This window comes from Drosophila takahashii, chromosome 3L (assembly GCF_030179915.1).
Source record: "Drosophila takahashii strain IR98-3 E-12201 chromosome 3L, DtakHiC1v2, whole genome shotgun sequence".
NCBI classification, from domain to species: domain Eukaryota; kingdom Metazoa; phylum Arthropoda; class Insecta; order Diptera; family Drosophilidae; genus Drosophila; species Drosophila takahashii.
Genome location: NC_091680.1, coordinates 17011064 through 17035387, shown reverse-complemented (window position 1 = coordinate 17035387; position 24324 = coordinate 17011064). Strand labels below are relative to the sequence as shown.

General features: G+C 35.5%; 2 protein-coding genes across 14 annotated transcripts in view; both read left to right on the top strand.

The window, feature by feature from the left end:
- Positions 1-4410, top strand: part of LOC123002982 (uncharacterized) — a 38460-nt gene extending 34050 nt beyond the window's left edge. Inside the window, exon 2 of the mRNA XM_070214916.1 lies at positions 4382-4410. Coding sequence (XP_070071017.1) covers positions 4382-4395 — 14 coding nt within the window. The 3' untranslated portion in view covers positions 4396-4410. The remainder of the gene's footprint in view (positions 1-4381) is intronic.
- Positions 4411-4545: 135 nt separating this feature from the next.
- Positions 4546-24324, top strand: part of Rbfox1 (RNA-binding Fox protein 1) — a 95354-nt gene continuing 75575 nt past the window's right edge. For 10 of the 13 annotated variants that reach the window (XM_044393769.2, XM_044393767.2, XM_044393766.2 and 7 more), the window contains exon 1: positions 4546-4888. In XM_044393769.2, coding sequence (XP_044249704.2) covers positions 4826-4888 — 63 coding nt within the window. In that variant the 5' untranslated portion in view covers positions 4546-4825. Of the gene's footprint in view, positions 4889-17749; positions 17901-17942; positions 18406-19411; positions 19722-24324 lie in introns of those variants that run through there. The other 3 variants (XM_070214913.1, XM_070214910.1, XM_070214911.1) reach the window with 2 other exon arrangements.

The following is a 24324-nucleotide window of genomic DNA, read 5'->3' as shown; positions in this document are numbered from 1 at the left end:
CTTAGTTTTCCTCTCCTTAAAGTCACGTTGCATGCAATGAGTGGGCGAAATTTATGGATATATTTTACGCGTGACAGCGAAACGTTTTGTTTTTCCTCGATGCGTTGCCTTGGGTTATTCGCTCGAGAGTTTCCCAGCAGAACAAACAGAGAAAAGCGAAACGGAACAGTGCTGAACAAACAAAACAAACACAGCACAATGCAAACAACAAAAGTTTTTCTTCATGCGCATAAAGTAAAAATACAAAAAAATATACGAAAAGAAAACGCAGCGAAACAAACAAACAAATAAATAAAGCCACCCAGACGAAGGCAGCCAGTCAAAAGTTCATCAGAAAAGCAAAAATGTACTTGCAACTTTGCCACCGAAGGCGAAATCCTTCAAAGTTTCCAAGTTTCATTTGCAGCAAACCAATGAATTGAATTTCTGAGCCATTTAAGGCTTCGACCAATAAAGTTACCAGTGTTGGGCAAAAACTTGAATTGGAAAATGATAATAAGGGCAACCAGTCAAAAGTGTTTAAAAAATAAATGTGGAAATCCACTTAAAAGAATTATATCATATTCCTTGAATCCTTAAAATAATTATCAATCTTTATTAATATTAAAAAATTATTCTGAGGCTACGGACAGTGGCAAATCCAGGATTTAGTTGTGGATGGATTTCAAAATAAATTTTTTGTTACATACTTTTTGAATACATCATATTCTTGCTCCTTTTACCAATTATCATAATAACTGGCAATATTTAAAAACAAGAAATTATACTCAAAAGTGTGATTTAAGAGTGATTTATATTTTATAAACATTTATATTTAAAAAAGAACGAAAATGTAAACTTTTTACATTCTACACAATCAAGTTAATTTTAAAAGAAATGTAACATCGCAATATAGGTATAAAAATGCACTTTTGAATTCCCTGGACAACAATTTCAGTTGGTCTTCTGTGCGATAAGCAGCAAGCCATGACTGTAAAACACAATCCGCAACAACTTCAATTTGTTAAACCCATGCAAATCACATTCACTTTCCCACACTCACGTGGAAAAGTCGTGTTGGGCAGGATAATAGAGGAAAAGTCGGGCTGCTGGCGAATGTATATGTATAACAAATGCACCGAGCATAACTTTGTCTGCTTCGAATGACCATTAGAAAAGCATTTCCATTTGCTGGTCGGGAAAAAGAGTGAAAATGGCTGTATGGGAAAGCCACCTTAATGGCTATTGAAAGCGACTGATGGCAACTTGTACTGTTGCATTGCTCTGCTCCTTGGGTGGCCTTCTTTTTTTTTGCTACCTTTTTCCTGCACATCCTGTTAACCGAATGCCCTTTTCATTCATTTATGTAAAACACACACAGACTCACTCACCGAGTTAACTGCATTTCACATTTGCTAACAACATTGCTACCTCATATCCTCCCTGAACTTTCCTTCCCACTCTCTCTCTTTGGGTGAAATGGTAAACGGAAATTGTGCATATTTCACTTACCATCAGCGCTGAAATGGCAAATGGCGCACTCGAGTTGTCAGCGGTTGCTGGCGGAAAAGCGGGGTAAATCACAAGGAAAGTGGATGAAATCAGGTGTCTGGAGGAATCCAAGGAAACAAGATAGGGGAGCAAAATCGATTAAATCGAATTTTAAATGCTCTTAATAAAAGAAAAATTAATTATAAATTAATTCAAAAGCTTTTAAAAAAATTTGGTTTCCTTATAAAGGTGTTTTCATGAAAGTACAATTAAAAATTAAAAATAATGAAAAAAATTCTTTATAAATAAATAAATTAAATAATTTAATTTTATAATAATTTTATTTTAAATAGGATCTAAAAAAATAAAAAATTTTCATTTAAAATATTGAGTTTATTTCGTATATTTTTTAAAATATTACCCCATGTTGAATTAGTACATTTAAAAATATAAAATGTATTTTACTATGCTTTTTAATAAAATAAATAAAAAAATTGTGAAAAGGGATTAAATATTTTATTAACCTATTTTAAACATCACTTGAATTTACTTCAATTAATTTTTAAATCGGCTTTTTAAAATTCCTCAAAATGTCCATATACCTTTGCGGAAAAGGTTCAAAAATGAAAGTGCAAAAGCTGACTGCAAATATTTGTTAAATCAAATGGCAGCCGGGGGTCTCAATCGCATTCAATGTATGTGTGTGTGTGTGTGGATGTTGCGGGCTTATAAAATGTTAACTGTAAATAAATTATTAGCCAACCGGTGCTTCGATGGGGAGTCCTGAAAAGGCAGGCGATAATAGGGAGGGTGTTGGCAGCTACTTCCGCCTCTGTGCCTCTGTGTACAGTGAAGCCCGTGTCCGTATGCACGTGTGCACGGAATGTTTACCAACAAGCAGCGAGTAACGAGACAATTACCACTGGGATTGCATTGCCTTCCATTTTTCCCCTGGGGTCCAAGTCAGATGCAACTTTGAATAGCTTTACACACTAGCACACTTTCACAATCGCAAATGTGTGCCAACAGACGCATACAGTGGTCACTCGATATAGGAAAAAGTCCTCATAATTATTAAGAATAATAAGAAGGCAAATATTTAATAAAAATCACAATTAATTTATTTTACAAAATTTGTCAAAGTTTTATTGACCAAAGGACTAAATTAATTTAGGTCAAAATTACATTTTTATAACTCAGGGTTTTAAAGGTATTTATATAGAAAAGACTTTCAGTGACAAGGTTTTTTACCACAAATAAATTAAAAAAAAAATAATTTTAGACATTTCTGTTCTCTAACATCTATTACCCACTGTACTGTACACACATTGATAAGCAAAAACTATAGCACACATTGCAGGCGGCAATGCTTCTGCTTCTTCTTCGCTTGTGTGGGCGGCTGGAGGCTCAAAGGGGCGTGGCTGCCGGGCGGCTTGTCTGCGTAGACAACGTGTTAAGCTTCAGTGGTTCGCCACTGCAAATGGGACACATTAGCAATGTAGCATGTTCGGTGGGGGGAAAATGAAGAGGGTAGGGTGGTCCAGGAAAAACGGGCTGAAGAGGAGGAAAAGTGGTGAAACACCCACCCTACAAGGCATGTGCCAAATGTGTCAGTAGCAGTTGCAGTTTGGTGGCCCTTCATTAGGCATCTCCTATCCCACAAAAGGGATACACATAATATGTATAATACCCTTTATAAGCGAAAAGAAAAGGGCGTAAGGAAATATGATTAATCATTAGGAATGAAAGAGAGTTTAAGTAGATTTTTATCATCTCCTATCCTTCAATTCATTTCAAATATCCTTTTTAAATAACATTCTGATTATTAGAACATATAATTTTCGGAACAAAAAATGGTTCTTTAAAAGTAGAGACAGTAAAACTATGCAAACTTTTATCCAAATTTTAACTTTGGAAAAAGAATATAATATATCAAAAGGATATAAAATGAAGAGCAGGTTGAAGAACTCTTCCTTTTCTGAATTGCTAAATTTTTTCAGCTCCCTGGAACGCCCCATTCCCAATTGCCGGTTTTTTTCTGGTACTCTTCACTCTTTTCGCTGCAGCAAATGAATTTTTATGTCGGAGTTATTTATTTAAATTGGAATGCAAACGATGTAAGAACCGCGAAAACATAAAGTGAAATTAATTATGCGAATATGAAGGGAATTAGCTAGAAAGCACACTCAAAGAAGAAGAATAAATGTAAATATTTCCCTTTTTGTGGCTTACTTTAATGGCTGTGCAATCTAATGACAGAAACATATCATATGTAAATTAGCCTTTACTTTATGTCAGAAGTGCATTTTGTGCAGGGTTTCTTTTTGAATTGAGAATGCTAGTGGCTTCTATTTCAACTTTTTTCTAACGTGCTATAACCATTTCCACTCCTTTCTCTGTCCCTTTTCATCTCATCTATCAAGTATCAAATGGGGGAATCTAAAAATATCCAACAATCAATTGAATTTCCCTCACATGCCAATTCCTGCCAATTTGGCCGAAAATGTATTTCCATCCCTTACACAAAGAAAATAGGTTTTTTTTACATCTATTTTTATATGCAAAATTATGGATCAAACATTTTAAAAATAAATTTATTATTTTATTTTCCAATATATTTTGCCCCTGTTTTTATACAACCATTAAAAGGTAATAAGTTTAGATTAAATAATTTTAGAACCAAATCATTTTCAACTAACCCGAACTAACCAATTCATGAAATCAATAAAAGTGGGTTTAAATTCGTAAGCCATTATTTGTCACTTAAGCTTTAACATAAAATTACCATAAAGTTGAATTTGCTTTTTTTTTTATTTTGATAGCATCGATTGTCTTAAAAATGTTGAATAAAATCAATAATGAATTCTCCCTTCATAAAATACTCACGTCTTATTTTCCATCCTTATTTTAGATACTCGAACATAAACAAGACATGAGGCCGAACCAAAATCCCTAATAAACTGCTAGAATCAAGAGGTCAGCCCCGCCCACAACACTACCGCCCACTTGGGATTTACCGTTGGGGAAATCACGTCGGCATTTTGTAGTGGCGACACGTACCACTGGTCAAGATAAAAACAACAACAAATACAGCAAGAAAAGCCACAAGAAAAACCACAAAAATAACTGCGCTTCCTTACAAAAAATCTCAAAAAAAAATCCCCGACGCGAATTCAATTAGGTGTTAAAATAGGCGAAAGCCTCTAAAAAAAAACCTGACAAATGTCAAGTCACAAATAATACAATAAAGTGTCAATTGTGACTTAGTACGTGATATTCGTAATATAGATAAAGAACAAGTGAAATATCTTTGGAAAAATAAAACACTTTAAAAATTGAACTGAAATCACAACAAATGTCTGCGTCGGCAGTTGAAGTTAATGGAAATGTTCCCCCAGTGGAATTTCATATGAGAGAGGTAAGATATTATTAAAAAAATTAAAGTATTCCTTAAAAATAATGTTGTATAATAAGAATCAAAAGATGTATGGTTCTATTGGGAAAATATCATAACATGTAATAATTTTTGTTATTTCTTTTAATTATTTTCAAAAGGGCAGGAAAAATGTAGAATAATAGTTTTAATATAAAAATTTTATAAAGGCTCCACTTACCTTATTACAGATTTGGTTTTCGTTGTTCACATTCTGCATTCATATTTTTAGAATCATTAGATGTTGTTTTTAATATTCACACAGATTTACTTTACTCGATTTTGGATTTAGATTAAATACTAAAAAAAGTTTATAAGATTTCTTACACTTGTCCCTCACCTTATTTACACTAATTTCAATATAATATTTAAACACATCAATCGCTTAATATAAAACACCGCCACTATGTAATTTGATTTTTATGAAATGAAACTAGAACTTTATTCTGGACTCTATTCGTTTTCAAACGCGACGTTCGGACACAAAAATACGTTTGAACTGAAAACTTCTTATTTTCCGCTTTGTTCGAAGCCTTCGCAACCGCTGCAGGTAGCTAAGTACAGTTACATTTTCGCTCTATCTCGCTCGCACTTGCGCTTATGGCTGATTTTTCGCAGACTTTTTGGCGCTCCTTCTGCGTCACCCGCTTTATCAGTGCTGTCAGCTCGGCTGTTTTCTAGCTAAAAATTTGGAATACTTTAGGTGACTAGCTGTATTTTGAAATTAAAACAAGTATCTTTAGGCTAAACCAATATTTTATAAGCAAGGAAATATTGCAAATTATTTTGAAAAATAGGCGTGTATAAAAATTAAATTAATTAATTTACTTACAGACGTCCTTATTTTAAAATTTCCGATATTAATCCAACTTTTTTTGGCCTTTTTCTTGTATAAAATTTTCTTAATGTTTAAAAGTTTTGTTTTGTTTGAAATATTTTTTGAAAAGATAAAATATTTGCAAAGGTTGGCAAAAAAAAAAACCAAAAATAATAGTTTTTAACGGTTTCTTCAAGACATAAATAATTTCATAACTTCGAAGTTATTCATACATAATTAATTCCATAACAAAATATCAATTTTTAATTTACATAGCTATTTCAGATTTATTAATGATATTTTCTAGCCAGTTTTAAAGTTGCCGTTTCTAATGCACGAGTGCAAACTTGTAGTTGCGTCGGCGTCGACCGCTCTGTTCTCGATCTTTTTTCTCGCTCTCTCGCTGACTCTTCATTGGTTCAAATCGGGTGTTATCTTTGATCCTCTTCCTTAGATCTTTCGCTGCTCGTCCGCTGCTTTTGCCTCTGCCGACTCCATTTTTCATTTTCCTTTCTATGGCTTTCCTAACTTCAAACTCTTTTTCAATTTTCTGCCCGTCGTGTACAGTACGCTTTTAATCGCTTGCCCTTGGATTTATTTAATTGGTTTTTTTCTTGTGTGATTTTATTGAAATTTAGTGTGAAAATCAGTGAAATTTTAAAGTGGTGTCAAAAAAGAGTCAATAATCAAAAAACCAAAATGGATAAAGATTGGCCTCTAGAAATTGAAACTCAATGTGGCGGCATTTTCGGAATTTCCATAACTGGAAATTGGGGAATTTTCTATCGCTGCTGTCAATTAAACGGTGAATTGAACGATGAGTGGAGCAATCTGAACGAGGATATTTGGGTGCGTTTTTATTTATTTATTTATATTTATTTATTGTTTCATTTTATTTTCCCGCCTTTGCCTAAAAGCTTTTTGCACCTGTTGCCTTTGACGAAAGCTTCTTTTAGTTCTACTTTTACCCGCCAAATGTCGCTAGTTTAGGTTTCAACAGAAGCTTCGATTTCAAGTTTCTCGGGGCAACCGAACAGGTGGCGCCACTGTATGAAAAGGATAAAGCCTAAAAGCTTAAGAACGGCAAATTCAAAAGCTTTCGCCGCGGATAAAATGGCGAATTTATTTGCAAACAAGTCTGGCAACGCTAGTCCTAAATATTACGGCGAATCCTCAATGAACATCGATATTTGAAACTTTGACTAGATCCTAGAAAATGTCTATCGAGTTTAAAATTTGACATAATTTTACACTTATCAAATTCGATTTTAACATAACTATGTCAATCCTTCTCGTTATTTCTTTATTTCGATTCCTCAAAAATCGCGGTATATCAAGGATAATTTATTTTAAATTTTATTAAATTACTGTTTTTTTATTTGAGCTTTACATTAATTACCATAATTTTGGTTAATTAAATATTTTCTTTACAAACTAGGTTTATTGGCTAGTTTATAATTTAAGTAGCCTTCTTTGTTCTTAAATTTTCCTTAAAAAAATTTAAAGAAATAAATCCTACAGAAAATATTTTAAAGAACTCAATGTTGTTGTATTTGAACCGCCTAAATGCTACCTGTCCTAAAACCGAATCCCGATCCTTGCTAATTTGGTTAGTGGCTGTTGGCAATTCACTCAGACAGTCGTCCTTTTCACCGTTCCACGGAGTAGGCCAACTTTTATTGACTTCCGCCGCAGTTCGCAGCCATCGCAAAGTGCAAACTTCTGTCGGCTTCCAGGACCTCTTGCCACGCCCCCCTCACCCGAATCCCTCTTGCTCCCCTCTTTTTTGGATGGCTAACACAATCACAAACAGAAGTGGGTGGGGAGGGGTAAAAAGGAGTAGTAGACAGCGGCTGGCCAAAAGCAAACATCGAAAATCAACATCAGCCACCGCTACCACCAACAGCCACAACAACAGCAATAGCCACTAAAATCACACATCCACACTGGGAAAAATAATATAGGTCCTTCTAAATAAATCTTAAATTAAATGGGTGTGAACTTATTTCAAAAAAAAATGTATACAGGTAATAAAATTAGCATTTTCTTGTCTTTACCATCATTTTCCAATATTCTAATATTTATTTAACGATTAAAAAAAAACTTTTTATATTTTTTGTTAGAAAAAAAGGTGTTTTCGTTTTAGGACTATTTCATCGAAAATGTTATCTTTATATTTCTGAAATATTTTGCAATTCAAAAGGACAAAATTCTGGATACAATTTATCAAATAAAAACACCTCTTAACGAGGTAAAAAACTAGGGACGAACGCACCTTCAACATACAAAAGTTCTGATATCAACATTTGTGACGAAAAATTATTACACTCGTCATTAAATAGACTTTCTAATATTTTCTCATTCGGCCCGCCCTAGCAAACTATTCCAGCCTTTTTCCCTTCACAGGCATTTTCTATTGCAGCGTGCCGAATGAGAAAATATTAGAAAGTCTATTTAATGACGAGTGTAATAATTTTTCGTCACAAATGTTGATATCAGAACTTTTGTATGTTGAAGGTGCGTTCGTCACTAGTTTTTTACCTCGTTAAGAGGTGTTTTTATTTGATATCAGAAGTTTTTGTTTGTTTACTTTTGCTCTCATAGGTGCTAATATAAACATTTAAATTTAAATTGGTCATAAATCATAATTTTTAAACTATTGTATTTTAACGAATTCAGTTAAAAAGGCGTTGAAGTATTTCAAAATACCTTTTAAACGAGGTATAGCACATGTCTGTACCTTTAGTAGTGTAGATCTTACAAACTAACGAAATGTAGCTATTTTTAGCTTTTTCCCGCTAAAGTAGCGGCTTTTTCCAAAAGTCGTAGAACAAAAGATTCCTATATGGAACTCTTAAGTGCAAATTTACTGATTCCATGACCCTAAAATACAGTTCGGATACCCTCACACAAAATTCAATACTCAGGGAGCGTTAGTAGTTCGAGCTTGCAAAAGTGGCTATTTTCGTATAAAAATAACTTTTAAACGTGACTTTTTACAGTAATGTGTTATATACCAAAATTTAAGGAATCTCAAGGGCTATACAGTTTAAAGTTTTAAAGAAAATCGTTAGAGCCGTTTTTGAAAAAAATAAAAAAAATTGTCTTTTGTTCATATTTTTTTAACTATTACATTTACACAAGTTGCATATAAATGGCGTTTATAGCATTTCAAAATACCTTTCAAACGAGATGCAGCACAAGTCTGTAGCTTTAGTAGTATAGAAGTTACGGCTTTCCGAATTTTAGCTACTTATAGCTGTTTTCCCGCTAAACTAGCGAGTTTTTCCAAAAGTGGTAGAACAAAAGTTTTTTATATCGATGTGATGAACGTCATATCAAATTTTCAAAACTTAGAAAACATGTTTTGGACAAACTGACAAACTGACAAACTGACAAACTGACAAACTGACAAACTGACAAACTGACAAACTGACAAACTGACAAACTGACAAACTGACAAACAGAATTAAATTTTCATTTTGGGAAGACGAAGAAAATCTTATTTTGGCTATAACTTTTGAACGGAGCGTCGGATTTTGACAAATGACCCCTCATTCGACGGGTATTTTCAAAAGGAATACAACTAAAACATTGAGAGGGGGCAATTATCCCCACCGGCCCCAACAGCTCCATATTTCGAAATATTCACTTTTTTACTTTCACCGCTCTCTCTCCCAAGCCAATTGATTTTCTTAGAGTCTTGGTATGCAATCCTGTTAGTTTTCGCAATACCTTTCGATAGGTGTATCATTCATTATGATCGGACCATCACAGTAGATTTTCATTTCTTCGTGTATATATAGTAGTCGCCTTCGCACACCCTCCTGGTGCGCTTCGTCACTACATGGACTGCCGTCCATAGTGATTTGTTTTATCCCTTAAATAAAAAACTTTTTTAAGGTATTTCACGTATATTATCTTTTTTAAGTTTGGTAGTGTATCCTGATTTCTCACAGTGCAGCCCACACTCACTCTTTTGCACTCACTCACGAAATGGAATTTTCGGCTCTGCAAAAGGAAAAAGTGAATTTAGTTTGCCATTAATGGGCCAACTTTTGAGCTAATGCCGCGAACTGAAACTGGCAACCAAACCCTCGACAACAACAAAAAAGAAGATACAAAAATTTCGTGTCTAATTGGATAAGCAGGCAGACCGAAAACAACAAAAACTAGTTGGTAAAAGCCCAACAACACAGAGATTCCAAAATATGTTGGCTGTGTCCAAAATTCAATTAACTTCAGCTGCATTTCACACTTTTTTGTTGTTACTTGTGGGTTTTTAGCCACCCCTTTTTGCGGTTGTGGGCGTGAGAGGACATTGATTATGCGCTTTGCAGATAAAGTTTTTTTTTGCGGCCATAAACTACTTAATTTTGACAAATTGTTTCTGTTTTGACCCTCATTAAGTAGTTTGCGTTAATTTTAGTTAGCCCATATTGTACTTTCTGAAATATAGAAAAAAATTTAAAAAAAAACGATAGGGATCAATTATTATTTTATAAATATTCTTTTAATTTAATTTTTAAAAATTTAAGGAATTTATTCCCTGGAAAATCAAATTATTTTTAAATTAATATTCTTAAAACTTTATTTTTAAAAATTTTAAGATATACATATTTTCTAAAGCAGACATTATAAAATAATTATTCCTATAGTTAAGCTACAAATCTTGTGACTTTATAATTTAAATATATAAATATAAAATCAGCAAAACAAATAATAAATTGAGAGGAAAAAAGAGGAATTTATTTCTGGCGACCAACCTGCTTTTGGGCCATCATCTTGCATAAGACCTCTTCAATTGACTCCATTTGGGCCTCCTCTTGGCCTCTGGCCAAAATGTCAATTTCAATTCGCTCATCAGGTTTTTTATTTCGTGCTCCTGTCGTTCTCTTTTTTCTGGTCTGTTGTTACTGATTTCAAAATCAAACTGACAGTCTGCCATTTGTTTTTGTATAAAATACTGCGGAAATTATCATAGCAAAAAGGGGATATACACTGTATAAAAAAGGGGGGTTTGAGGAAAGTAGAGAGATTTCTTGGAGGGAATTGTAGGAAAAACATATAGTTTATTCTTTTTTTTTTGGCTTGCAGCAAAAGGCAATCAAGATTTACTTCAGAAAAAAGACGAGGAAAATGAGGGGGAAAATTGGGTGGAAAAGTGGGAAGAAGTGCGATACACAGCCTCTGAAATGGAGGCAGACATGCATGGCGGCATTTCCGGTTGCTTGGCACCATTAGTGCAACTGCCACGCCCCCTTAAGAAACGCCTTTACGCCCTTTTTCTCTCAGTCCTTTATTTTTGGTGTTTTTTTTTGTGATTTTTTTTGGCTTTTTGCTTTCTGTTGAGATAAGCAGTTTTGCCATTTGTCCGTGCAAGTTTTTCGAAAAGCTTTCCCCTAGAAGTAAAAACTTGTTTTTTTCGCCAAAAAAGGGGTGGGGGCGGAAGGGAGGGGGCGGGGCATTTGACATGTGTTTGCTGCAGCAGCAACCCATTTTTGCGCCCTTGTGGCTAAAAAGAACTTGCCAAGTTTTGCGGCGTCTCTAAGCTTCTGCCGGCCAAGAAAAGTATATTCATTATTTTGTTTTCATTTTCTGCGGCTGCCCGAAAGCGAAGTTTGCAATTGAATTTTATTGTATCTCCTTGGAATTTAGTCAAAAACAAGAGGGAACGTTATAGTCGGATGCCCCGACTATCAGATACCCGTTACTCAGGTAAAGGGAGTGCGAGGGAGATGGAGATAGAGATAGAAAACGTTGATCACGCATAACTTTTTAACGAATGGTCCGATTTGAAAAATTTCTTCTACATTTCGATAGGTATTGATAAACACAATAAAACTGCATTTTTACTTTTCCAAAATATTAAAATTTTTAAAATCGTATATAAGCGATGGTGGGCGTTAGAGGGGGCGTGGCACCATTTTGAAACAAACTTGCGCTGCGTAGGAATTCCTAGAATCTGCATGCAAAATGCCAATCTTCTAGCTTCTATAGTTTCCGAGATCTCAGCGTTCATACGGACAGACGGACAGACAGACAGACAGACAGACGGACAGACGGACAGACGGACATGGCTAGATCGACTCGGCTAGTGATCCTGATCAAGAATATATATACTTTATGGGGTCGGAAACGCTTCCTTCTACCTGTTACATACTTTTGCACGAATACAATATACCCTTTTACTCTACGAGTAACGGGTATAATAATACGGCTCTTTTCAAATAGATTTTTATGTGTGCGAGTGCCAAAAACAACCATCGAAAATAAAGTGGAAAATCCATTATGGGAGGCATCTTAGTGGCTGCGGATTTTATGGCAGTTTTCTCGTACTTTATCACCCCATCGATCGAATTAAGCTTAATGTTTGTGTATTTATTTTTATTGCCATTACCTGGGGAGCTTGGAAATAGTTGAAGGCACCCGCATTTTATTTTCCAAGAAAAAACCCACACACATTATCTTCCCAACTAAAATCCAGAAATATTACGCAAATCAGCAAACGAAGCAAAAGGAAAAGCGACCGCAGCTAAATACATACACATAATACACAAACCAAATGAATGGAAATGGGTGAAAAGTTGTGGTAGTCAACCAAGGGAAATGGAGAAGGGAATCCCGAACCAGGACCTACAAAATGCTTTTATCATTCCTCAAATTCTGCATTCATTTTGTTTTATTCTACACAGAAAAAAATGTTATTAAAAATGGTTATCAAATTTTTTTTTTCCATAATTTTACATTAATTTTATTATTTTTTCCCTTTTTAAATATTTTTCTCAATTTAATTTTTCATGTTTTTTTTGTAATTTTTTCTTGTGTGTTTTTTTGTCATAATTCTACATTAATTTTATTATCATTTCCCCTTTTAAATATTTTTCCCAATTTTATTTAAAATGTTTTTTTTTGTAATTTTTCCTGTACTTTTTTTGGTGCACCTCCTGCTCTATTTTATCCCCAATTTTCCCTGCCCCAACATATGTCTGAGTTGCTTTTTGCTAATGGCCTGATGACGCGTCATCATCGTCCCATGGGCGGCCTTTCTGTCTGAGAGTCGCTCGCAAATTATAATTGAGTGCATGGCGAGCGCATTGAACTGTGGCGCTGTGGGTCCCAGCTCTGCTCGACCCCCTAACTAAATACAATGAACAATCTGAAAAGTAATACGGCATACAAAATACCGATTATGTCGAGCAAAAATAAGAATAATAGAAGAATAGACCCGAAAATATTTGGAATAAAACTAACTATTTATGCAGAAATTTAACCTAATGGATATAAATTAATACAAACTTAACCAGGGTGTAATACTAAAAAAAGTTGGTAATAAATACAGAGCCTAAGTTATATTTTTAATAATTTCTAATCAATAATTTGTATAGCCATACAATAACACAGGGTATCAAAAATACATAGTTTCCTTGCGACCAAGTCCACCTGCTAGTTTTATTCGCTTGTTTTTCTGTGGTAAAAACCTAAAGATCCAAGGGAATTCCACGCAAACCACCGGTTAAAGATTTGAACCGCTTCTGAGTGAGGAAGCTGCTTCTGTTTCTTTTTCCCGGTTGTTTTTCCTTAGCCACTCGAGACGACGCACAGGTCTCCCTGCCATTTGGGCCATAAATTTGAGCGCCACATTTCGCCATTTTAATGAATGGTTTTTTTAATGCAATGGTTTTTGGCTCGTTAGGAAAAAGAGCGAGCGGAAAGCGGCGAAACAGCAACATTCTGGCTGCCTTAATTTATTGACTAATTTAGGAGGCTGGCGCGGTAAGAGCCCCACTAGCATCAAGTAATAGATACTTTTAGCCTCTGCTAAATGGGCAAACGGCTTTTGGCTTTTTAATTAGACGCTATGCGTTCTTTTTGGCAGCAGAATTTAATTTAATTAATGCAGATTTGATGGCAACACTCAAGGTCATGGGGGCGGTTTTGCCTGGCTGAGATAAATAACCTCATAAAGTCTCGATTAATTGGAGCGGGGAGAAAAGCTCAACCCGAGGCTTTTCAATTTACGCTCCAAGTGAATGAACACATGTGTTTATGGGGATGCTGCCCCAAACAAAACAGAATAACCCTTTTCAGACCCTCCTCATTTCCAACCCCTTTTTTAAGCCATTACATTTCCTGTTTAACATATGTAGACAGTGCTTCCAAGGTTTAAATATTACATGAAAATTATATAGAATTTTTGTATAAAGCCTAATTTTAAAACGTCAATTAAGAAAATATTTAATTAAATAACTTACTTAACTATGAATAATTCTTTAAATTTGTAAAAAGGTATTTTACATTTGAGTTTGTTTATATACATTTTTATAGCCTGAACTTAACTTTTACTAAATTTTCTCATTTGAATAGCCGGCCCAAAAATGTATGCTTTGTTTTTTTTTTCGTATATATTTTATTGGCTGCGTGCGAGATGTTATCTGCTTTCCACGCCATTGCTGATTTTCCCAGCCCATCCCCCTGGACTTTCCCAAACATCCCCCACCCCCCTCCAGTGGGCACCTTTTGTCATCGTTTTCCCCTGCTGTGCGTCCTTCGCGCTTTCTGGGCGCGATAACAGGCATCATAAATCCTTTGCTCCTTGTAAATGGCACCCCGACAGATCCCCCAGCAGCTGCCACGCCCCCCGCCTACGTAGCTCCAGGGGGGTGGGGCAAAGAGGCGGTGTAGGTGTAGACTGAAACAGAAACAGCTTCTGTTTCGCTTTCGGCCATCGTTTGTTATTGTTTGCGGTTAGTTGGCCGCATTTCCCCCTTTTCCCTCTTTACATATATCAAACTCAGAGGCAGGTCAGCTCCCGGGGGATAAAGGCGGTGTGTGTGTGTGAAAGGGGGGGATTGGGAAAACAGGAGTGAGGCATTTTCCTTTAGTTTTCCCCAAGTCGCGCTTGGCTGCAGTTTAAGGGGATGTCGAAAGTTTAGACATTAGGCGAGAATAATCTTGAAGATGGCTTTTCAATGCATTAAAAAGGTGTTTTTGGTAATAAATATAATCTTAGCAATAAATATTAGTTTTAAAATAAAATAAAAATAAATAAAATAAAATAAAACTAAATCTAAATGTCTTCTGAAAACACTATTTCCCATGCCAAGATTATAAAATAAATATTTTAGTTTTAGTTTTTTCTTTGTCATAATTTCCGAAATTAATAAATTTTTTATTTATTTACCCAATCAAACCTATTAATTTTATTATTTTCCCTTAAAGTTGTAATTTATTTAGAACCTTGTTCATTTATCTATATTTTCTTGATATAAGTATTGTAAGCATTGTAAAGCTACTTTTGTATTTTTTTGTATCGCACACAATTCTCTTTGATTGAATCATTTTTCATCGCATTTCCATTAAGCATATTAAAAGTGATTTATCCCATTCCCCCTTTTTTTCCATTTTTACCTTTCCACATTTAAGATACTTTCATAACTTATCTCCCATACTTTACCCTATCTGCATTTCCCTCGACTCGCCTGCATTCAATTTTTCGCGATGCTTTGGCTGCCTCAAGCAGCTTAGCCGAAAAACGTGGAAAAGCGTGGAAAACCGGGGAAAAGTGGTGAGAAACCAGGCACGTTGCTCATTTTTACAGGCTACCGTTTTTCAGAGTGTTGGCGACAATTTGCCGGCCAAAAGGGATTTAAAAGTTACCGCCGTGGGGACTTTTTGCATTTATGCGGGTGGCGGGTGGAAAGTCCACGGGGGAGGGGGAAAATCTAAAGGGGGTGGCGTATCATGTGCAGCTTTTTGCTCCGGATGCCGAGCGAACATTTTCTCACTTTCTATGACTGACTATCTCGTTCGGTCAGCCAGCGCCTTTCTCTTTCACTCTGGCTGTGAATGCATTTGCATTTCAAATCTGCAACTCCCCTTTTCCCCGCTTTTTACCCACTTCCCCCCGATTTTCCTCCTGTTTTCCACTTTCAAACTGACGCCTGCTGTTGTCCGTCGCGTTAATAAGCCTCCCCGACAACCACGCCTACTATTTGTTGCTAGTTATATACTGAAAAAAAATGTATTACCATACCAGAAATCTTTATATTAAATTTTCTGGAGATTATCAATTATAACTATGTTACATCACAGAAAGGGTTTTATAAAAATAATACAAATGTTGTATTTATTTAATTTTTTTAAAAAATATTTATTATTTTTAAATAAAATTAAAAATGTTAAAATTATAATTCCTATACCTATCATTTAAGAACAACGATTATTTTAGTATTTTATCTTTTATAGTTTTTAAATTGGTTTAAAGTTTCTAATGCTTATTTAAAAACAACTTTTTTAAACCCGTTAAATATTCAACAGATTTTGGCGTGTATTTTTTAAGCAAAATGATAATAAATTTTTTTTACCAGTTTTAAGGATTTTTTCTCTGTGTCTTGACAAGTGTTGTCCTGGACAACCTAAAATGAGGCTTGACACTTTTGATTTGGTTTTACTGGACCACCCGACTATAATCCAACCACCCAACTTCCCCGAAAACCTCGGTAGCAGAACGATTTTCCCTGTACCATCCAAAAAACCAAAGCAGAATTTTCACCCTGTCCGAGTCGACTCATGCCGCATTTTTGATTTGTCGGACCTCGGACGTTGTTTGTTGAGCCTATATGATGGTCATATATTCGGGAGGAAAAGCGGGAAAAGGGGAAAAACTGACGGGGAACTGAGACAATGCCAGAAGGCGACTTTTTGATGGTCAGAAACGGGTTAACAGTTTTAAGAGGGCGAAACGGCACTCGTTTTGCAGCAATAAAAACATGGGATGCGGTAAAGCTGGCTGGATTTGGCTTTAAAACTGAATTTTTAAGATAATAACTTTATTTGACTTTTAAAAGTAGTTTGTCCAAGTCCTTGAGTTATAAGAGTAGGTTTAACCAGAAAAAATACTTAAGATTTTTACACTTTCTCTAAAAACGAGTTAAAATAATGAGATTGTAAAATAAGTTAATAATTCTTATTTTATCTCAAATACCTGTTAATAAATAAACATATTCATCCTGAAAATTGATAAAATTGTCTACAAGCAGTTTTATACTTATTAAAATGTAATCGTAATTGTAATGTAATTGCTTGTGAGTTTACTTGTATGATCTGAATTATATTTTTAATGCTTTAAAACAGCGGTCGGCAGCGTCCTATTAAGTGAGCATAGGGTTTTGTTCTGCTCAGCCGCTGCTCGCTCACGTACACTGTAGAACAGCGGTCTGCACACACACATCGATGAGCTGCCCAGTGCAAATTACTCACACAAATATAAAACAAAATGTAATTGTATGAGTGTGCCGACCGCTGTTTTAAAGCTGTTAAAATTGTACGGGACGGCTTAACAGTGTGTGTGCGCAGACCGCTGTTCTACGTATACTGGTGGAGGCAGCGCTCGAGCAGAACAATTTCCTATGCTCACTTAATAGGACGCTGCCGACCGCTGCTTTAAAACCTGTGTTTAACGAAGCCATTAAAATCAATTAAATAAAATGATACAAATAATGAGGAAATGTAATTCAAGTTCCTTTTCTTTTAAATTTTAAATACACAAACTTTATTCGTATAAATATAGATTCCAATTCGGTATAAAAAGTTTTTAAAATTTGAAAATTGCCTAACATTTCGATACAATTATCGATATCGAGTGTTGAACAGCGAGTACAAGTGGCATCCTCAACGCAATTTTGAGCAATTCACTAACGTGTTTCCAGCAGAGAGCGCCGAACACTTACGTTTCGTACACTTACGTTACTTGCGATTGGGTCAAAGCACTAATGGGTTTTTACGCTCTGAGCGATTTCTCTCTCTCTCTCTGAGACTATAATACGTTTTATAACATTACGTTTTGCTTAAGTTTTTGGGATAAAGTCTCGCATACGACATGGTCACACCGTAATTGGATGAGAGAGCGACCGTTTATCGATAGCCGCAGTTGCGTTGTCACTCTCCCTCTCTTCTCACTGAGTTAATGACGGAGAGCCGGCGTTACGTTTACACTTACGTATAACGACACTTACGTATAACTGACTCTTACGTATAACACTTACGTTTTCTCTCTCTTCGCAACAAGTCGTGGGTGTCGGAGTAGCGGAAAATCGTATTTCCCAGCGGAAACTCGGCACGCTTGAAAGTGAAAACAAACGCACACACGCAGCGCATCAATACAAAGCAGCCAAAACGGTACAAAACAAAAATCAGAAAATAACAGCGAGTGCGGGGGAGGGGAAGTTGTGTTGAAAAAAAAGATGAAAACCCGTGTTTATTTTTGAAACGCGAAAAGTGCAGTGCCGAAATCAGCCAAAAGCGAAGGAGATGAGAAAAACGCGCAGAGATAAATGAAATGAAAAGTTAAAAATAAATATATATGCCATGCGGCTGGGAGCAGGCGAACGAAGAAGAAGAGTCCGCCCCGCCCGCCCGCAGCATCCCAAACTACAAAATTCATTCACGGCGCACATGTTTTTGTGGCCATTGCTGTGTTGTTGCCTTCGCCGCCTCCGCTTCGCCTGCTCGTTTATCCTGCCATCCTTCTTGGCCGCTCTCCCGAGATTCTGATTCGATTTTTCCCACTCATCTGCTGGCGCTTTCCCTCTCTCAGGCGACAGCATCGCTCTGCTCTGCTCTCTCTCAGCTGCTTTGTTTGTTCGCCTTTCGCGAAAATATATATGCAATTGTAATAAAATCGGTAATAAAGTCGGAAATAAACCCCTCAGAACATATGATGAATTTCGTTTCATAAGTCAAAGCGCACGGAATACCAGGAAAAGTGCAGACGCGCGAAAAAAAGTATCTCAGGGATGCGTAGTAACGCAGACAATCAAAGGCCTTTGTGTGTGATCAAAAATCGAAAGGCAGACATCGGGACTACAGTCAACGGTCCATAAAGTGGACTGCATTCTTATTGTAACTCGTTTCATTCAAAAAAATAAAATAAACGCACTATAAAGTGAACTTATCACGAAGTAGATTTATTTCAGTAGTGTTCGATTTTCAATATTTAAACGTGATAAGCACAACCGAATTCCAAATAAATTCCTCTTATCGTAATATGATAAGGAGTAATTGTTCGCCAAAAATTTCACATTGTTTTTGCCATAGCCAAATAATTTAAATTACTTTTTCAACTTGATTTCCGGTTCCAATACAATTTTAAGATTTACCGATTACGTATAAATGACTTTAGAAAAGGTTTTATTATGAAGAAGAATACATTTAAAGTCAAATTCTTAAAACAAAAAAATTAACTAAATTATCCCCAAAATTTGCGTAGTTTTTACTGTAGCCGTCTGCTTTTCGGTCGCCCCCTGTTCGTTCCTCTTGCTCGCCTCATTCGCATCATCTCTTTTGTCTCGCGTTTGCGCCGTCTTTTTTGCGCATTCCCCTTTGGCTCGCTGTTTCGGTTCTGTTTTCGTTTCGAAAAATTAAAACATCCAGGGAGTTTTCAGTTCAGTTTCCCAGGAGGCCGCAAAAAGCCACCCCTATAAAAACAACTAAACAAGAATTTGTACTTTATATCGCCATTTCGTCCCCTCTCTTTCGCCCAGTCGCGCCCCGTCTCGCTCGCTCGCACGTGCGACATTGAAAAATATAATAGTTTTGCGTGTGCGGAGAAATAATTTCCCATAAAGTGCAAAAGCGTGTTCCAAAATATATTTTTATTTTTCCTAATTTCTGACTTACTTATTTTGTAGTCAAAGTCAAAGTGTATCTAAAGAAAAGGAGAAACAAAATTGTGCCAAAAACCAAGAGTATAATCAAAATAAATCAAATAGAATTTGTAAAACAAATGTTATATTTGCAAAACAGAGAATAAGTGAAAAAAAGAATAGTGAACTACCCTTGTTGTTGGCCAACCCCCAACAAATACACGCAGAGAAATTGTCGAGTGCAAAAAGCAGAGAGGAGTTAACACCATTTGCGACGCCACTGTGAACATAAAAAGCCGTCAAACTGTGGGGCTCAGGGGCATTTTTTCTTCCTCCGCAAGGAATGTATTATCCGGTAAGCAAAAAAACTCAGTAAACCCCCCTAGTAAAAAAACAAACATTGCCAAACATCGCAAATCGTAAATATCGCAGGCAAGCAACAATAAAAAGCAAACTCAGCTCTATTACGCTGTTTGTTTGCCGTCTGAAGTTGCATTTTGCAGAAGCGTTTTGCTAACAACAGTGGTCACTCGACTAGAGTTGTTTACAATAGTTTGTTAGGATCATCCACTAACAATTTTCTGAAAGTGCCTCGGAAATTAAATATATATTTAGAGGCTTTGCACTAAAAATATACCTCAAAAATATATCAATTCAGAGTACTGTAAAATAAGCCAATACGAACAAAATAATATTAAAAATGCCCATGTTTTCTTTTTTCTTTACAAATTATTTTATATTTTAATTTTGTCATAAAGCTGAGAAAACCAATAAGCTTTTGTTGAAAAAATATTTCCTAAAAATATTAGTAAGACTTTTTTATTTTGAAAATCTTAATTATAACATTTTATAGACGTAACCAGTTATTTTATATAATAATATTAAATTAATCAGCTAAGATGAGTAAAGTTTTATTTTTCTAAAATATGCCTTTTTCGCTTCTTATTGAGAACGTCTAAAATTCTAGTGATAGCTGTCCTAAGCCAATAGTACAATATTTAATCTGCGGCCACTGTGTTTTCTGAACCACTATTTACTTGTTCTTTCATCTTGCAGTCGCAGTTGTCTGTGTGTTTTACTCTCGATTTAAGGCGAATCTTAGCTCGTGCTAAAATCCTTATTAGTCAAACTCTTTGTTTTACACACCTCTCCCAGCCACTTTTTCTGTCTCTGTTTGTTTACCTATTTGCTTAGACGACAACAAATAATGTTGAATGTTGTAGTCACACGTGTGTAAAGTGAAGTTCCCCCCGAAAAAAATGGAAAAATAAACCCCTCTTAGAGCCAAATGTTGACTTTGACTTCGTTTTCTTTTTTTTTCGTATGCGGGACAATTGTGTTTGCTGGGGAGAAACGGGGGTAATTTGATAGCCAAACCAAAAATGCGGGTCGAATTTGCGGCTTTTTGGATTTCGGATTTTCGCTTCTCCCGATTTCCACTTGACTTTGGTCGTGTTTATGGTTATTTTTCTCATTAAAATCGAATACATATACCATACACAATATATTCTTAATGCCTCCGTCATTATATAATTATCTGGTCCCAATTTATTGCTTGTTCATTTGATACTTTCAATGTGTTAACAAGAATTACTCTTTTTTTCTGGCTTGTATCTTCGGCAAATTTTCCCACGTCCGCGAATAAATTTCAATCTTTATTAATTTATTTCATTTGTCTTCTCTTCTCTTTTCTTTGCAGGTACGTTTGATATGCAAATTCTATGGGTAAAAAACTACTCTCATGTCGTATGATTGATAAGGAAGTTGGCCTGGCCTAAACATAGACCAGATTTTGATGAATGGCACTAGAAGCTGCTGTTTGTGGTTAACGATGGGGTTTTAATGATGTCAGACCGGTGATTTGACATTGAATTTGTTGCTTAAGCCAGAACGAGTCTTTTTGTGGAGTTTGTATTTATGGAGAATTAATGAATCGTCAAATGAATGGTTTAATAGTGGCCTAGTAAAGAAACTATAAATAAAAACCAATAGCTACATTTTTTTAGGAGATAACTAGTGTTACGAAATTGTTTAGGATTAAAGAAACATTTTTCGGTTTTTTAAGCTTTTTTAAAGTCAGAATACAGCCCAAAATTTTTAAATATTCAATTAATTACTTTTTATTTGTATTTCATCATTTTCAAATTGGGGTTTGTTTCTAAACATTCTACTTAAATTGCTTTGAAATTCTCGCTGCAAAAGCTTTAATACAACACATCCTTTCAGATGACCACCATAATATTTGCAATATTTTTTCAATTGCTCAATGTCGTCACCGCCCTGAATCGATTTATAGTTTCAGTTTATTTCGCAAATGTCACTCAAATTAATTGCAATTAAAAGTTCGCGTAGCTGTCATCGTGCGGCAGTAGTAGTAACTAAAATCTGAAACGTTTCGCACATGCGAATTTAATACTCAACAAACCGAGAGAGAAAAAGAAAAAATTATTTTAGGTAAAAAAAAAATAAAACTGAAATTGCGTCGCATTAAGTGAAACCTTCCTGGCCTGGTCCGGCGATTTTTCAATTGAAAAATTGCACATAAATTGCATAAAACTGTTATACGTCGACGGCGGCTCGCATAAATTGTATTTCAGATGTGGTTTTTATGAGGAGGTGGGGTTATTCGGGAGGCAGAGAGATCAGAGGAAGTCCATTGTGCGTGCGCACTTAACCGCAAAGTTTTGGTCAAGATTTTGTATTTCAATCCAAACAGATTACACAGTGGCTTTCGAGATTGTAAAACTTTTAAGGGGGCTTCTTACCAAAATCATAAAATGGGCATAAATTTATAATTGATAAAAACCCAAAAATCTTAAAGAATAACTGCAAAATTAAATTCGATTTTTATTGGTAGTAAAACGGCATCTTAAATCCAGCTAAAATCACGAAACGCACTGTATCTAAGCAGATATCTCACTTTTTATTTCTCTCGGTCTTTATGCCTGCTATTAATTATGTTTATTTTGTGTTTATAGCGCTTCGAAGGTTGTTTGGCATCTCAAATGATTTTCATGTACAAAATGACTTTCACTCAATTAGTCTTACAATCTATTTAGGCATGTGTCCAACAATTTTTTAAGTAGATTTTCCATTTTTCCATTACCCAGAGTGGTCATCAATCCCTCGACTGATTGTATAGGTTCTTGTCATATTTCAATTTCTCATTTTCCCCCCTTGATTGATGGTGCTTTATAATGTTCCATGTTCCAGGGGTAGAAGAATAAGAAAGAGCATTTTTTTAGGATAGGCAAAGTAATGTAGTAAAGTAGAGCCGCACATGGCCCGCATCTAATTGAGTCCATTTCCATTTCCAGGGCAAATGATATGACAATTTATTTCAATTAAAGTTGATTTAAACAATTTTCATTCTCCGCCTACCGTTGTTGTCGCTTTCTCATTCTGTTTCCCATCGCCTTGATAAAACCGACCGTATTTAAATTTAAATTCCTAAGCCAATCCAAATAAGCAATTCCTGAAATTATATAAAATTTGGGTTACCTTTTACTTTCAAACTGTTCGATGATAAATTATCCACAATTAAGCTCGTAAAAAGTATAAATACAGGCGGTCGAGATAAGATCCCTTTTGCGTAATATATTTGGAATGCAAATTGCAAATTAATTGTCAATTAACTGGGATTTTTCGTAAATAATTTAGGTATTTAAAACTTTTGCTTAACCGTCATTGGTGCTGCTAAAAAGCAATTAAATCCGGGTGCGATAATCGTTAAAATGCTCTTAAAAATGCATGTACCAGTTTTGCACATTTCAAAATGCCTCAAATAAAATTAGCAAACGAGTAAATTGAATATTTTAAATTAACACAATGCAAATTTGCTGTAACTGACAAGTTCACAGCTCGAGATGAAAGAGCCAAAGATAAACAAACGCCAACAATAAACCTGCGGCAAAGTGAATGACCGAAACTTTGTTTTTTTTTATTTTCCCTCTCTTTCTCTGCGCTGAGTGAAACGTTTAAGCCGAGTTTCATGCAAATTATTCGGTTCAACGATTATGGAGCTTGGAGGGGGGATGGTTGTTGGTGGCAAAAAAGCGGGGGCTAAAAGCTAATCGCAGGTGTCAGTCACACGAGTCCCAGGTATATCTCCCCTCGTTTTTCTGCCCCTAGCAATTAGCAAGATCGTCGCACGCCCGATATTTTTTTGTTTTTGTGCTATGAGTCAGCAGCTAGCGAACAAAACTTGGTCAAAAGTGTAACAGGTTTTCACGTTGTCATTGTAGTGCAGTCGCCAGAGTAACGGTATCTGTAGCAGCCAGACAGATCGGAGGGGTCTCTATTGGCATTATCTTAGTTATTAGAGCGGTTTCATAATAGCATTCGTTTCGCATGAGTGGGCAGCTCAAGATCGGCTCATTTGATACTAATTGAATTATAATAATTGTAGAACAATGTTGACTCAAGTGTATCATAACATATTCGAGAATTCAATGTTTGAAAATTATATTTTTTTTCAAGCCGTTGAAGAAAAACCAAAGAATTTCCCAAAATTATCAAATATAAAATCTTTAAAAATACAAAACTTCTTACAAAATATTTAAAATATTTTTTTAGATTTGATTGTCATTGATTTCTAAATATATAAATTTTTTTTATTATTTGTAAAAATTCTCTAAAGTATTACCCTCTAACTTGCTGCATTTGTCACAATATAGCCAGCAATGGGTAATTAGTTGCACTCTTTCGTACTCGATTTTTATGGGCCTGTGAATTGGTTTCACTCCATTTCCCGGCTCTCTTCAACTGCCATTCGTTTTCATTCATTAGCAGCAAGTGCAGTGCATCAGCTCTGCTTCTTCGTCACACTTCTTCGTTCATGCCGTCTCTTTCGCTGGCCCTCTGCCCGTCTCTTTCTGTCTCTATCTGGCTATTTGTTCCGCCCCCACGTGCTTTTTGAACGCTTTTGATCGCTGACACAGTCGACAAATTTTTATTGC